General features: G+C 43.3%; 1 protein-coding gene across 1 annotated transcript in view; it reads right to left on the bottom strand.

Moving 5' to 3' along the window:
* SVEP1 (sushi, von Willebrand factor type A, EGF and pentraxin domain containing 1) overlaps positions 1–16,767 on the bottom strand; it is a 129,208-nt gene that overhangs the window by 95,694 nt on the left and 16,747 nt on the right. The window contains 1 exon segment of the mRNA XM_083720053.1: positions 1,854–2,012. Coding sequence (XP_083576179.1) covers positions 1,854–2,012 — 159 coding nt within the window.

The following is a 16,767-nucleotide window of genomic DNA, read 5'->3' as shown; positions in this document are numbered from 1 at the left end:
TCAAAGCAGCTAACAATCTCCTTTCCCTTCCTCCCCCACAACAAACACTCTGTGAGGTGAGTGAGGCTGAGAGACTTCAGAGAAGTGTGACTGGCCCAAGGTCACCCAGCAGCTGAATGTGGAGAAGCGGAGATGCGAACCCGGTTCACCAGATTATGAGACTACCACTCTTAACCACTACACCACCCTGGCTCTCTGAATTTTCCAATCAGGGGCAGCCTCACATATAATGCACTGCAGTAATCTAACCTAGAGGTTATCAAAGCATAGGCAACAGTAGTTAGGATGTCCCTGTCCTAATAAAGGGCACAGCTGGGCCACCAGCCGAAGTTGATGGAAGCTCAAGTGACAGCAAAGGATACAGGATTGTATCCCCAAGTTGCATTCCTACTCCTTCAGAGCATAACCTTGGGGATTGTATCCCCAAGTTGCATTCCTACTCCTTCAGAGCATAACCTTGGGGATTGTATCCCCAAGTTGCATTCCTACTCCTTCAGAGCATAACCCTATCAAGAGCAAGCAACCTCCCTGCCGTCTGGTTCAGGGAACCACCCACTAACAGTGCTTCAGTCTTATCTGGATTGAGCTTCAGTTTGTTGGCTCTCATCCAGTCCATTAAAGAGACAAGGCAATGGTCCAGCACTTCCACTGCCTCACCTGGAGAGCTAAAGGAGAAGTAAAGATGTCAGCATATTGCTGACAATGCACTCCAGACCTCTGGTTTAAAAATAGAAAAGAAAACATTGTCCCTATGAATTTGCACCACCACCATTCTACAACAAATCTCATGAATGAGCCAAAAGGTCATTTATGCAAACCAGAGGCTTTTCTTCTAGGAATAGTAGGAAATGAAATAAATAGAATGGACTGTAAACTTTCCCAATATGCAGTAACAGCAGCGAGAATATTATTGGCCCAAAAATGGAAACAGGAACAACTGCCGACGCTCAAATAATGGAGAATGAAACTGATGGAGTATACTGAACTGGACAAACTAACAGGAAAGAGCAGATATATACGAGATCAAAAGTTCATTGAAGACTGGGGAAAATTTTCAGACTATCTAAAATGTGTATGTGATGAGCAAATAACGCTAGTGGGATTTCAAGAAGTCCTGTAAATGATAGAGGACTATTGTATTGATGAAAACTAAGTGTGTGAAGGTTTATAAAATGCAATATGAAATTAGGAAATCCGTATTTAAAAAATTGAATAATGGATGATTGTCAGAGAGGTTGAAGGAAGTCTAAAAGAGAAAATATGTGATAAATTTAGATTGGATACTATAAATGTATGTTGGAAAATTTAATATTTTTTTTAAAAGGTCATTTATGCAGTCATAACAATCCAAGCAGCTTTTCTATTCAAGGCATGTGTCCTATCCAGGTGTCCTTTTCTTCAGCACTTGACATGAACCGTGAGTGTGTCCAAGCACAAATCTTCTCCTAATGTACACGGGTTTTATGGAGATACAAAGGGGATCCTTGTCAGATAAATCAGTTTGGAAAGGAAACCTTCATAAGAAAATTGAAAAACAAACATAAGGATTTGCTGAATTAATAATTTAAATTGGAATACAAAAGGGGGAGGTGAGAGGAGGTCCGGGACATAAGGTAATGGAAATAAGAAATGGGAATTATATTTGTTTTGTTTTGTTTTAAATGTGTATTTTTGTTCTTTTGACTGTTGTTTTTCTTTTTGTATTAAATTGGAAAATTTCAATAAATATCTATTAAAAAAAAAAGAAAATTGAAAAACAAACAATCTTCACCACTATCTTAAAGAATTATTCATCATGATGTTAATATTTTGGGCATCTCTCTCTCTCTTTTGAGGATGGGTGAACAGCTTACCTTCACAAGTTTGGCCCGAAGAGCGATACCCTTCCTTGCATCTGCAGTCCTCAACAGAGGTACTTCCTGGTGGAGAGGTGTGATTCTCATCAGGACATGAGATGCAGGTGCTTATTCCACCTGGTGAACCTTCAGGCTTGTAGGTCCCTGGTGGGCAGGCTAAAAAGCAAAGTAAGGGCAATAAAATCCAAGTCAGGATCAAGTTGCAAAAGTATATTGCAAAGCTGTAGTCCCCTACTCCTTCATCCACAAGTACTGTACGCTTGTGAAACATGGACCACCTATAAGTGCCATCTCCAACTCCTTGAAAGATTCCATCAACGGTGTAGCCAAGATTTTTCCATATCACTTGGGAAGACAGGCAAACTAATGACAGTGTACTGGAAGTAGCAAAGATCACCAGTGTCGAAGCAATGATTCTTCAACATCAACTTCGTTGGACTGGTCATGTTGTGCAGATGCCTATTATCGTCTTCCAAAGCAACTACTCTATTCTCAGCTTAAGAATGGAAAGTGTAATGCCGGTGGACAACAAAAGAGGTTTAAAGACACTCTCAAGGCAAATCTTAAAAAAAAATGTAGTATAAACACCAACAACTGGGAAACACTGGCTTGCAAGTGCTCCAATTGTAGAACAGCCTTTACCAAAGGTGCCATGGACTTTGAAGACGCTCGAACTCAGGACGCAAGGGAGAAACATGCTAAGAGGAAGGCATATTTGGCAAACCCTCACCGTGATCAATTCCCACCCGGAAACCAATGCCCCCACTGTGGAAGGATGTGTGGATCCAGAATTGGCCTCCACATTCACTTACGGACTCACTATTAAAACTGTGTTCATGGAAGACAATATTACTAGATTATGAGTGATTGCCGAAGAAGAAGAAGAAGTTACCTTTGGCTCTCCAGATGTTGCTGGACACCAACTCCCATTATTCTTGACTACTGGTTAATTTTTTTTTTATTTATACTTTGCCTGTTACAAATTTTCACATTCCATTCAACATAACCACACAGTCATAATTGTCGACTTCCCTTCCCCCCTTCCTTGGTTCTGTTTAATAATCCAATAGAACTGCCTATTCTACATATTCTATTCGATATGTTTTATCGTCCCCCTCCTCACTATATCTTCATATAATTTAAACTGCTGAATTTACTCTAATCCTGCTAATGTTTTAACCTGTTTACAATTATTCTTCAGATATTCTGCAAACATTTCCCACTCTTCTTTAAATACTCCATCTTTCTGATCTCTTACTCTATTAGTTAAATTTCCTAATTCCACATATTCCACCAATTTCATCTGCCAGACTTCCTTTTTGGCCATTTATGGGCAGAGCATAAATAATAACTTTATTTATTTATTTATTTATTTATTTGTTTGTTTGTTTGTTTGTTTGCTTGCTTGCTTATTATCATTTCAGTAAAAATACAGCCAACCTTTACTTTCAAGGGGAAGCTTACTAAAATGTGTACTTTGTATGTTCATTTGCTGGATGAGATCCTATTTGGCAAAGATGCTGTACTACCTGCCCACAGACTGTCTTGCTAGAGGTGTGCATGCTCTGGTTATCTCCTGCTTGGACTACTGCAATGTGCTCTACGTGGGGCTACTTTTGAAGGTGACCCAGAAACTACAACTAATCCAGAATGCGGCAGCTAGACTTGTGACTGGGGGCAGCCGCCGAGACCATATAACGTCTTGAAAGACCGACATTGGCTCCCAGTACATTTCCGAGCACAATTCAAAGTGTTGGTGCTGACCTTTAAAGCCCTAAACGGCCTCGGCCCAGTATACCTGAAGGAGCATCTCCACCCTCGTCAGCCCGGGCACTGAGGTCCAGCACCCAAGGGTCTTCTGGTGGTTCCCTAATTGCAAGAAGTAAAGTTACAGGGAACCAGGCAGAGGGCCTTCTCGGTGGTGGCACCTTCCCTGTAGAATGCCCTCCTATAAGATGTCAAGGAGATAAACAACTACACAAGGACCTCTGAAGGCAGCCCTGTGTCGGGAAGTTTTTAATGTTTGATGTTTTATTATGCTTTTTGTGTGTTGAAAGCCTCCCAGAGTGGCTGGGACATTGTTGTTTTTGTTGTTGTTGCTCTATTTCAGTATTTTAGTGTTCCTAGGTTATTTACCAAACTGGAAGGTAAGATATTTTAAGTATACTACTTGACTTTTTCTACTTCATTCTGCCACCTGCCCAAATTTCTTCCCTGCTCCCCCACAGACTGCTGCCCACATCCCCTTTCTCGGTAACATTTGTACAGATTGCTCTAGTGCAAAGAGATGAGCAATGTGAAGAGAATGCATTTAAGAGGTTAAAATACTGGAAACGACATATTTAAAAATGTATTTATTCAGTGAACTCAATTACATGGGGGAAATAATCCTTAAATAGCATTTTCCATACCTGATGGTAATAGCTGGTCAGATTAGTGAATTTTACGATTTGCTCTGCACTGCTAATAGATCTTTAGAAGCCTATTAATGTGCTCTCATTTTTACACAGAGTAAACCTGCACACTAAAAGCTTCGGTAGGGGCTGGGGATATTCTGGGGGTGGTTTAACAAGATCGAATCTCCGTACCAAGCAGAAAGGAATTCTAAGGAGGGGAGGGGAAACCCGTAACTGATTATGGTGCTGTTCCACCAAGAAAGCTCACTATACGCTGTGAAATAAGAAGGCAACAAAAAAGCATAGAATATCAAAGTATTCCCTAAAACTAATGTTTACACATTAGTTGTGATGTATGGAAGTGAGAGCTGGACCATAAAGAAGACTGGTCGCCGAAGAATGGATGCTTTTGAATTATGATGCTGGAGGAGACTCTTGAGAGTCCCATGGACTGCAAGAAGATCAAACCTCTCCATTCTTAAGGAAATCAGCCCTGAGTGCTCACTGGAAGAACAGATCCTGAAGCTGAGGCTCCAATACTTTGGCCACCTCATGAGAAGAGAAGGCTCCCTGGAAAAGACCCTGATGTTGGGAAAGATGGAGAGCACAAGGAGAAGGGGATGACAGAGGACAAGATGGTTGGACAGTGTTCTCGAAGCTACCAGCATGAGTTTGACCAAACTGTGGGAGGCAGTTGAAGACAGGAGTGCTTGGCGTGCTCTGGTCCATGGGGTCACGAAGAGTCGGACACGACTAAATGACTAAACAACAACAATGTTTACACATGAAAATAAAAATCTGAATAATCCACACATATTATAATCAATACAATGATATTGGAAAACACTAATATGGAGCATCAATATTGATATCCATTTTACACCCATGTTTCTTTATCACAGAACAAAACAACAGTCAGCATGCTTACTTTCAAACATCTCCATCTGATTTTCATTGCTTTAAAGTCAGAGGTAACAAGCTTCCACCTAAGTAAGTTTACTTAGCTTAGATCTGTTATTCCTTTAACACAATTCAGCTAACCTTTAATTCATAATTAGGTAAGTCAGGGAAGAATGGCTTTAAGTTCAATGGCCGATTCACTCTTTCACTGCATAAAGTGAAAACTATGATAGTAACTATTAATATAAAAGGGGGAGTATTTATTCCAAAATAATTGATCCAGAATCCAAAGGCATAAGCTCGCACACACTGACCCTTAACGCTCAGCTGTTTTGCAGCTGATGTATTGCAGGTTTACAAATGTTTCTTAAAAACATTTAGCAAAGTGCTGAATTATGATACCCGCATTAAATTCATAATTATACCATAATTTGGAATGCTCCTGTTCAGTGCACCAGTCAGCCTTGCCTTTTTCCAGGAGAGGTTATTCCAAAGGATACGTCATGCACAGCATTTGATCAATGGAGTAATTCAGTCAAGAAGACATGGATGCACTCCCAACATTGTGAGTGAATACCAAATCACCCCGCAATATATATATATTTAAAAATTCTTTTAAAAAAGTTCTGTGAAGAAAAGCTGCTAGGATTACGAAAGTATTCCAGTGAGCGCATCTCGTTAAATATTTTTTATACAGGTCTTGTACAGCAATTGCAAATGAAACATCTAACATGTCTACAAGGATCAGGGAAGATTTGTGCTAAATCCCAGCATGTACTATATAACTCTTGCATATTTCCTGTTATAACCAACAGATGCTCTGCATTGATTTCAGCCACTGCTAATTCTTTTTCTTTCGGAAACTCTCGTGTGTTGCAACACTGCGTTATGAAACTGCAAACTACTCACAAGGCACAAATTGGGCCTTGTAACTGCTATATTAGAGAGATTAGTTTGCCTTTGCAGCACCCTGCAAATATTCTGAATCACTTCAGCCTTAAGTCACCCTGAGTGTCTATTGCAGTGGTGAAATTTTCCGCACGGGGAACAGTTAGAACCAGAGGCACCAACTTGTGAGGGTGATTTGGGGGGGGGGCAGCGATGTCATGGTGTCCTGATGTTGTGTAAAACAACAACAAATAAACCTATGGTCATGTAAAGCATACTCAATAAACATACGAGATGTAACCAACTGTGTTCTTAGATACAGGTAAATAAGGTAAACTTTTCATGTATCAAATCATAAATTTCAACGGAAGTAAGTCATAAAGTTCAACAAATGAACAAAGCAGAAGACCCAGTGAATCAGATCATTCTCTAGTCAGTTCGTGCATAAGGTCCATCTGTGTAATAGTGTCTATTCCACCTGTCTGTTCATAAGGACCAAACAATCCACATGAAAGGTTGTAAACGACCTCAGTCCAGTATGCCTGAAGGAGTGTCTCCACCCACATCGTTCTACCCGGACACTGAAGTCCAACTCCGAGGGCCTTCTGGCAGTTCCCTCACTGAAAGAAGCCAAGTTACAGGGAAGCCTTCTCGGTAGTAGCACCCACCCTGTGGGAAACCCTCCCACCAGATGTCATAGAAAACAACAACTACCCTACTTTTAGAAGACATCTGAAGGCAGCCCTGTTTAGGGAAGCTTTTAATGTTTGAGGCATTACTGTATTTTAATATTTTGTTGGAAGCCACCCAGAGTGGCTGGGGAAGCCCAGCCAGATGGGCGGGGTATAAATAATAAATTATTGCTGTTGTTGTTGTTGTGGTTCTAGCAGCAGTTCCACAGAATCCTTTCAGAGAGTCTAAAGACAAGGATTTCCAGAATATTGGCCTTGTTTCGCCGTCCTGGGCTTCATCAGTACAGTGGAACCTCGGGTTAAGTACTTAATTCGTTCTGGAGGTCCGTTCTTAACCTGAAACCATTCTTAACCTGAAGCACCACTTTAGCTAATGGGGCCTCACACTGCTGCCACATGATTTCTGTTCTCATCCTGAAGCAAAGTTCTTAACCCGAGGTACTACTTCTTGGTCAGCGGAGTCTGTAACCTGAAGCGTATGTAACTCAAGGTACCACTGTAGTTAAGGCTCATATGTGATATTACAGGACAGTGGATCTTATGGCATAGTAGTCTTGATGTTGTGTGCATGAACATCATACCTCCATCCCTAAGCCAGGCAGAACCTTCCCAGGCTTTGACAGGATACCAGAGCCCTCTGACAGGATACCAGAGCCCTCTGCCTCCTTCCCAAAGCCAGGCGGATTTGGGGAAGATGGCAGAAGGGCTCTTGGATCTGTTGGAGCATTGTGCCTCCCTAAGCCAGGTACAAGCTTCCTGAGCTTTGGGAAGGAGGTGCCAGGGGAACATTTATGTGACTAGCCTAGTTCATGGATTGCATGCCACTGAGAGTTACAGTCACACCTCCTGTTACATCCACTTCATGATATGATCCTTCAGGTTACGTCCCGCGGCGACCCGGAAATACCAAAAAGGGTTACACCTGGGTTTCACTGCTCACGCATATGCAGACACGCAAAATGATGTCACGCGCATGCGCAGAAGCGGCGAATCGCAACCCGCGTGTGCGCAGATGCACCACTGCGGGTTGCGTTCCTTTCAAGTTGCGAATGGGCCTCCGGAATGGATCCCGTTTGCAACCAGAGGTACCACTGTGCATGCAAATTTTAAAAAAGCGAATGCAGATAATGTGGAGTTTGAGTTTGGACATGTTATCGGTTTAACACATGCCTAGATGAATGTTTCAAAATGAAAATATGACAAACTCAGCAAGCTGCCATTGCCTTTAGGAGTTTGGTGTGAAATGTCTAGCCTCCCTAAGATGCCATTGACTATGCTGCTCAACAACGTTTATATTTCTTTGAACCAATATTCCCAGTCACTAGAGACGCACAGTGCCGGAAACAGCTGAGCTTATAGCTTGAGAACATGTGCCATTTAAAATGTTTATTTACTTAGCAGCCAAGGGTCAGATGGTTTAAATTAGCATGACAGAGCTGAGGCACACGTGTTCAGGCACTAGAAAACATAGAAAATCAAATGGTGCTTATTCCCCTTGTTATTCATGTAATTGTGCAAGAATGCAGTTTCATTCTTGTTCCCAGTCCTTGGCCATTCTAATTTTGTAATTTCCTCTAAAAGTTCATACTTAAAACTAGCATAAAATGGGAAAACACTTCCACAGACTCATGAAACCAATGTTCGTTCTAAATAGAAAATCATTTCCTTACATTTCCCTTCCCCCCTGCCCGTGCGGACAAAGTTTAAACAGTTCACCTCAAAACGTGGAGCATTGCAACAGAGTGCACAATCAGTCTCTCATTACAGTGGTAAAGGTAAAGGTAAAGGTACCCCTGCCCGTACGGGCCAGTCTTGACAGACTCTGGGGTTGTGCGCCCATCTCACTCAAGAGGCCAGGGGCCAGCGCTGTCCGGAGACACTTCCGGGTCACGTGGCCAGCGTGACATCGCTGCTCTGGTGAGCCAGAGCCGCACACGGAAACGCCGTTTACCTTCCCGCTGGTAAGCGGTCCCTATTTATCTACTTGCACCCGGAGGTGCTTTCGAACTGCTAGGTTGGCAGGCGCTGGGACCGAGCAGCGGGAGCGCACCCCTCCGCAGGGATTCGAACCGCCGACCTTTCGATCGGCAAGTCCTAGGCGCTGAGGCTTTAACCCACAGCGCCACCTGCATCCCATTACAGTGGTACCTCGGGTTAATTACTTAGTTCATTCCGGAGGTCTGTTCTTAACCTGAAACTGTTCTTAACCTGAAGCACCACTTTAGCTAATGGGGCCTCCTGCTGCTGCTGCGCTGCCGGAGCACGATTTCTGTTCTCATCCTGAGGCAAAGTTCTTAACCTGAAGCACTATTTCTGGGTTAGCGGAGTCTGTAACCTGAAGCGTATGTAACCTGAAGTGTATGTAACCTGAGGTACCACTGTATTTCAGTTAGAATCGAATTTGCACAAAGAAGTGCCCACAGTCCCATTATGTTAAGGTTTGTGATGTGTTTTTGCATCATTCAGCTATAACCTCTGCGCTGAAAGAAACCTTCATGAAATAAACAACTTGAAAAACACGGAAGCCAAATATTTTCCAAACTTTATCAAAAGCTACTCAGTGATAGATACTTGGGAGCAACTAGGTTCCTAACTAGTTTACAAAATGGTCCCTACAGTCTTGAATCAATAGGGAAAGATGCCATTTGTGTCAGTGACAGTAGCGTGACAACAGGAAATGCAATCAGACTCCATACAGCTACTTTCCCATTGTGGGTCATGTGGCCACCGTGACTAAACTGCTTCTGGCGTAACGGAACACCATGACAGAAGCCAGAGCGCACGGAAACACCATTTACCTTCAATTCTAACTGAAATAATGAAAGACTGATTCTGCACTCTGTTGCAACGCTCCACGTTTTGATGGGTTCTGAGGGTTGCGGAAGTTGTTCCATACACTGTGGTAGCCCCTTTCTTTGGTTTGATTTCAAACCATGCAGACAAAAGAGTCGCCAGACATAACTTTGTCCAGTGGCCCCACCCACCAGTCAAACTTTGTCCACAGGGGCAGGTGGGGGAGATAAGGATCTGGCCCACTGGTTGGGTCCAATTCCACACCCCTGCGATACTGCAACACAGCTGAGTTATCTGCCCTTAAAAGAAGCACCATTAGGCTTGGTTATCCCTAGAGCAGGTCTGTTCAACAGGTTGATTGTGATCTAGCGGTCAATTGTGGGATGTCCCTGGTCGACCCATGTTGATTGTGAGTTCCTGACGCCCCCCCCCCCAAGAAAAAGCTCATCCTTCCCCCAAAAGCTCAACAACTTTAATGAGGCTTTCCCCAAAAAAGCTCAACAACTTGGGGCAATCCAAAGGGTAGATCACTGCCAGTTTTAGTGGGAGTAGATCACAGTCTCTTGGAAATTGGACAGCCTTGCCCTAGATGATGCATTCTTCTATTTCACCCCCTTCAAAGTGAAACCTTTTTTCTACGTAAGAACGGCATGCCCGTGTTCACTTACTCTGGAAATAAAAGTGTGCTTCAGCTATTAGAAGTCTGGGAAACTCTTATCTGAAACTTCCTGTCCTCCTAAAGTGATAGTTGTAAAAATCATTCCTGCGCCAAGTGAATTTCTCAGTGTGTGAATAAGTAGGCTGATTAAATAGCGCTCATCAGACACTCGACCTCGATCAAAGCCATGCCTAGCAAATCAAAGCGAAGTAAATGAACCAAAGCTTTACATCAAAGCAGAGAGCAATATTAAAATATAACCAAGACTCTTAATTTTTGTGTTTAAGGTTAAGCCAGTACTTAACAGTGTAACATATCCCATAATTAAGATGAAGAGGTCAAAATTTACTGGTACATATAATGGTTGCTAGGAAATATATGGCTAGTTAATATATTCCACTTATATACAGAAGAGTTCAGACAGATGACTGAACCAGAACTCCTTATAATATACTCTCTTATGACTTACGCTGCTCCATCAGAGACGGGTGTCTGAAGTTCCTGCTACAGCCATCACACTGTCAATAGCTTCTTCACTGCTGCCCCCCTCCCTGCCCTGGAGGCTAAGGGGCTGGTCAATTTATGGAGAAAAAGACCTAACATTCTACTCAGCTTTTTAATTAAATGGAAGAAATCTGCTGTGTCCCCAGATTTCTGCTGCATACAGAATTTGGGAGAAACAGTTCGGCCGTCGGTCTTTCAAGAACAGGATACTGTATTTTTTGCTCTATAGGTCACACTTTTTCCCTTCCAAAAATGAAGGGGAAATGTGCGCGCGTCCTATGGAGCGAATGCAGGCTTTTGCTGAAGCCTGGAGAGTGAGAGGGGTTGGTGCGCACCGACCCCTCTCGCTCTCCAGGCTTCAGGAAGCTGTCCGCAAGCCTTCGGAGCGCAGTGGGAGTTCCCGCTGGGCTCCCAAGGCTTGCGGATAGCAGCCTGTTCTAGGGGCTGGGGTTGGGGAAATGTTTTTTTTTCTTTATTCCCCCCCCCAAAACTAGGTGCACCCTATAGAGTGAAATATACGGTAGATTTCTTTGCCATCGCCACCCCATAGCTTCAGCACATTAAAAGGGGTTTACTGGCCTGGTTTTTACCAGTTGCTTTAAATTAAGTTTCAGAAACGGTAATAAGTAATAATGAGACATTGATCTTCTATTGATTTATAACTACTAGAGCTACCAATGCCCCTCTTAATTTCATGAGGAGATGATTGACCATGTCATCTGAACACAGAAGCTCTGGTGCCTACCACTGGAAAATCAGACAAGTAGTTGTTTGGAATTGTGGTTTTTTATGACAGGGAGTTAAGCACAAAACAGAAAGCAAGTGGCTCATTTTCACAAGTATCTGGTTTTTAATTAAGAGAATTCTAGAATCTCTTCCTGGAAACTTAATGAGGCATTGAAAGGGTTAGAACTAACAATCTGGATTGTGAGCCGCCCTGGAACAGAAGCAAGAAAAACAATTTGCAGGCAAAATAGCTGGATGATGACATTCTTTGGATAAGATATTGGAATATTATTTGATACTTTGCTATATTACAAAAAAAGAAGCACTGTAAAAGTCATCAGAAGTTCAAAAGGGTTATTGGTTTCTATCCAGATACATGCATTCACCCGCCAGACTCACCCTTTTAAGGAGAGTGTCTTTGTATTATTTGTACAAACTTTTAAAATCTCAGTACTGATGAAAAGGTCACTCAGACAGTTTCATGCATGTGAGAAAGGTTGCAGACACAAAAGCTGTGTCCGGAAAATAACTTGGGGAGGGGGGGCACTAAAATATCTTCAGCAACGAATCTGCCCTCAATATTAACTTGTAAAAATGACCCATTTAATATATTTCAAAAGAGTTATCAAGAAGGCAGCTAGAGCAGAAGAGGTCTTCCCTAAAACGATTGCCTCACACATCACAAAATCCGCATGGAAAACCAATTTCCTACAAAGAATTAATGAGGTATTGGCATGCAGATCATTAAACAATCACATATTCAGGTTTGGGGTTTTTTTACACGTACAAGTCTGTAATTTATGCAAATAGATACCCTGTGAAGCATGCATATGCAATTTCTACCTATACATAGTGTCTGGTGTGCAGGGCTGGATTTAGGTTTGATGAGGCCCTCAGCTACTGAAGGTAATGGGGCCCTTTATATGTCCAGCTGTCCTTTGTCAACAACAAATTGTTGCTGTTTTTGTGTGTGTTGAATATATGATATGGTAGTTTATGGACCTGATAGGTATCTAAAGCCATGCAGAATGTAGCCACCCTATATACAGAAATGAGCAAACCAGTGATATTTTAGGGAGCAGGCTAGCAGGCAGGGCCCATGACTTACATCATAGGAGCCTACACAACACAAAACACTGCTGCTGTATGTAGGTTTTATTTTCTTTGTTTTTATCTTATATTTTGGAAATGTACATCCAGTTTTTTTCCCTTTAAAAATTTTGGGGCCCCCAAGAGAGTGGGGCCCTAAGCTATAGCAGTGGTACCTCGGGTTACAGATGCTTCAGGTTACAGATGCTTCAGGTTACAGACTCCGCTAACCCAAAAATAGTACCTCGGCTTAAGAACTTTGCTTCAGGATAAGAACAGAAATCGTGCTCCGGCGGCGTGGCGGCAGCGGGAGGCCCCATTAGCTAAAGTGGTGTTTCAGGTTAAGTACAGTTTCAGGTTAAGAACAGGCCTCCAGAACGAATTAAGTTCTTAACCCGAGGCACCACTGTACATAAATCCGGAGCTGCTGGTATAGCTGCAGAGCTGCCTTTGTGAGACGAGTGTTGTCACAGCTCACCTGGGCGATGCTGGGTTGGTCAGAAGTAGGGCAGGTTTGTTTAAATGTACTCTGCCTCTGTCTACCTGCCCACTAGACCAACCACCTGCCACAACTCAGCTGCTAGAGGTCTGTGCTGGAGCACAGCCCCAGAGAACACGGCTGCCCTTCTTCCACCTGCCCCCTTTCCCCGTTCCCTTCTAGGTGGAGCCTCTTGCAGTGGCGTAGCGTGGGTTGTCAGCACCCGGGGCAAGGCAAGTAATTTGCGCCCCCTAACCCGTGGATTTGCTCACCCTAACCCTAACCCCCAGATGTTGCGCCCGGTGCGGCTGGCCCCCCTGCACCCCCCACGCTACGCCACTGGCCTCTTGCCTCTCCTTGGTGGTTGGTGGCGGTGGCAGCTCCCTCCCTCTTGGCTGGCCCAAGGGGTGGTGGTGGGAGATGGACACCCAAGCACCTCATCGTCGGCCACAAGGCGATGGAGGTGCTGTTGAGAATTCTGTTCCACCTTAAGGAACAGGCATGTGGAATTGTTGCATGTCACATGTCTGTTTACAGCACAGCTTGCTTTGGAGACGAAGGAGATCAGACATGTTTCCTTTTTGTCCTGATCTATGCTGAATAAAACCCACTTGTAAATGCCATATTTTTCGCTCTATAAGACGCACTTCCCCCCTCCTAAAAAGTAAGGGGAAATGTGTGTGTGTCTTATGGAGCGAATGCAGGCTGCACAGCTACCGCTGCTGTCCTGGCTTCAGCGATAGCCACGCAAAGCCTCTTGAGTGCAGCCGGAGCGCTCCTGTCTCTTCGCTCAAGAGGCTTTGCATTGCTTTCTTGTTTCTTGTTTTCCTCCTCTAAAAACTAGGTGCGTCTTATGGTCGGGTGCGTCTTATAGAGCAAAAAATACGGTATGCCCACACAGCCTCTCATGCCACTTCTGTTTGTGTAGCGTGTTCTCTGCTGAATGGTGTGCTCAGTCTTCTAAAGCCTGAGTCACTTGGCCCAGGCACAGCTTGGCTTGCCTCGCCGGGGTTCCAGGGAGCCTGCGGGGAGGGGGGCACGTCCGGTTGCGCCCCCCCTCAGAAATGTGTGCATGGGGCGATTGCCCTCCCCAAACCCCATGATACACCTCTGCACCAGTCTCATGCCATACAAGTTCTTGGGTCTCAACCACAGTCTATTAGTCTATGATGCAATGATAATAAGTGTTAATATCTGGAAAACTAAACATAGCATTGTTAAAATGCCACCAACCATAAAAATACCCACCCTAAACTTACTTGCGTACACTCTGCCCATTTCATTATACAGTGGTACCTCGGGTTACAGACACTTCAGGTTACATAAGTTTCAGGTTACAGACTCCGCTAACCCAGAAATATTACCTCGGGTTAAGAACTTTGCTTCAGGATGAGAATAGAAATCGTTCAGCAGCGGCGCGGTGGCGGCAGCGGGAGGCCCCATTAGCTAAAGTGGTGCTTCAGGTTAAGAACAGTTTCAGGTTAAGAATGGACCTCCAGAACGAATTAAGTTCTTAACCCGAGGTACCACTGCACTGGGGAAGGAAAGCAGTCCGTGTGTATTTGACGAATTCTTCATGCTTTGCAAAACTGAGGATAAGTTCAGCTGGGAAATGTTCCAAAAAGAGAGCCAAACTCTTTCAAAATAAAAAAGGTTTCAAAATAGTTTTCTATTTTCTTCACTTACAACGGGCAAACGTGTTGTCTTTTGTCTTTTTTTTTTTAAAGGAAATGCAGGAAGACTTCAGAAAGCTTAAGTCATGTTTACAAGGAAAAATGAGATCCCCCTGGCTAAATGTTATGATGTGTGTGCAGAGTTTCAGCTGAGTTCTCTCCAATAGGCACATGCAAAGCAGATGGCAAACCATCACGTGCTTCGTATAATATATGCTACCTTTTAAAAATGTCTACTTGCTGATGCATTGCTGATGTTCTTACAAAAAGCAACAACATCTGCCAAACGCACTCTTAAAAACCTTATGGTTCTGGATCTTGCAAGTCCAAAACCAGATGATATTCGCATATACAGACTGTGCTGAATGTAATAATGAATGTGTTTTGACTATTATAAGCTCCAGAGTGGCCACAAGTAAAATTTTCATTTAGCTTGTGAAGTCAGATAAAGGCACAAATTTCACATTAGAAAATTCAATTTGCATTAATCAACCATCTTCACTCTACAGCCTATGGTGAAACAGATGTGCTTTTAGGTCTTTTTACAATGAGCGAAAACAATCAACTGACAAAACTGCTCAAAAAGATATGCGTAGCAATCTCATTTGGCTAAGAAGAGTCTTCAGAATGCATTCAAATAGACTGATAGTTCTGATGCCTATAAATGGACAAAATTGGAAGCTTTTCAGGAAGCTCTTCTGTCATACATCTGTCAAGGACGTTGGATTGTAGCACAATATGAACTCCAAATTGTTCATATCCATCCCTGGTCTTCTTCCAGTTAGTTCCACCACCAACCTGCCTCGTTATCTCCTTAACTGAATCTGGCTTTCCTCCAGGCTTTTTTTGACTTTGGATCATAGCAAGTCTTATACCCCAGTAAATGCTGGGCAAGATCCAACATCACACCAGTAGATACAACAGGACTTCCAACCTTCCAGAACAGATTTTGGTACATGCAAGGGGCTGAAGTAAAAATGGTTCGTGTAAGCAGAAGGTTGTTGTGCAAGTGGGATTGCCCTTCGAACCTGGTGTTGTCTAGTTTGACCAACAATGGTTCAGAATGATTGCAGTCACACCTGCAGCAACCTAATCCTTTTGACTCAGGTGTGGGGAACCTTTGACCCACCAGATGTTGATGAACTGCAACCCTAATAATAATAATAATAATAATAATAATAATAATAATAATAATTTATTTATACCCCGCCCATCTGGCTGGATTTCCCCAGCCACTCTGAGCAGCTTCCAACAAAATATTAAAATACAATAGTCTATTAAACATTAAAAGCTTCCCTAAAGAGGGCTACCTTCAGATGTCTTGTAAAAGTCTGGTAGTTGTTCTCTTTGACAGCTGGTGGGAGGGCATTCCACAGGGCGAGTGCCACCACCAAGAAGGTCCTCTGCCTGGTTCCCTGTAACTTGGCTTCTCGCAGCGAGGGAACCACCAGAAGGCCTTCGGCGCTGGACCTCAGTGTCTGGGTTGAATGATGGGGGTGGAGACACTCCTTAAGGTGTAGTGGGCCTAGGCCATTTAGGGCTTTAAAGGTCAGCACCAGCACTGTGAATTGTGCTCGGAAACATACTGGGAGCCAATGTAGGTCTTTCAAGACCAGTGTTATGTGGTCTCGGCGGCCGCTCCCAGTCACCAATCTAGCTGCCACATTCTGGATTAGTTGTAGTTTCCGGGTCACCTTCAAAGGTAGCCCCACATATAGCACATTGCAGTAGTCCAAGCAAGAGATAACTAGAGCACCAGACCTAGCAATGTCCTGGGATGATGGAGGTTGCAGTCCAGCAACAGGTGCAGGGCTGAGTCAAACACATCATCACCATCGTTTTAGTTGTATACCACCTTTCCATAGTTAAATCCATCCTCGAGGTGGATTACAGCATGAAAAGATTTACATAATCAACAAACAAAAATGTGCAAACAGTAAATAAAACGCATCGGAAAGTACGCAACCCAATGGAACAATTTTCACATAAAGTATAGTAAGATCTAAAAATAATGAATGAATATCAATAACAACAACAAAACACCCTAAATAATGCCACAGCCCATGAATCTGTTCAGCCATCCACCTGTCCTCCTAGGCAAAAGGCCTGCAAGG

The sequence above is a fragment of the Podarcis gaigeae genome (assembly GCF_964106915.1).
Source record: "Podarcis gaigeae genome assembly, chromosome: 17".
Classification (NCBI taxonomy): Eukaryota; Metazoa; Chordata; class Lepidosauria; order Squamata; family Lacertidae; genus Podarcis; species Podarcis gaigeae.
This window is presented reverse-complemented; position numbering and strand designations above follow the sequence as displayed.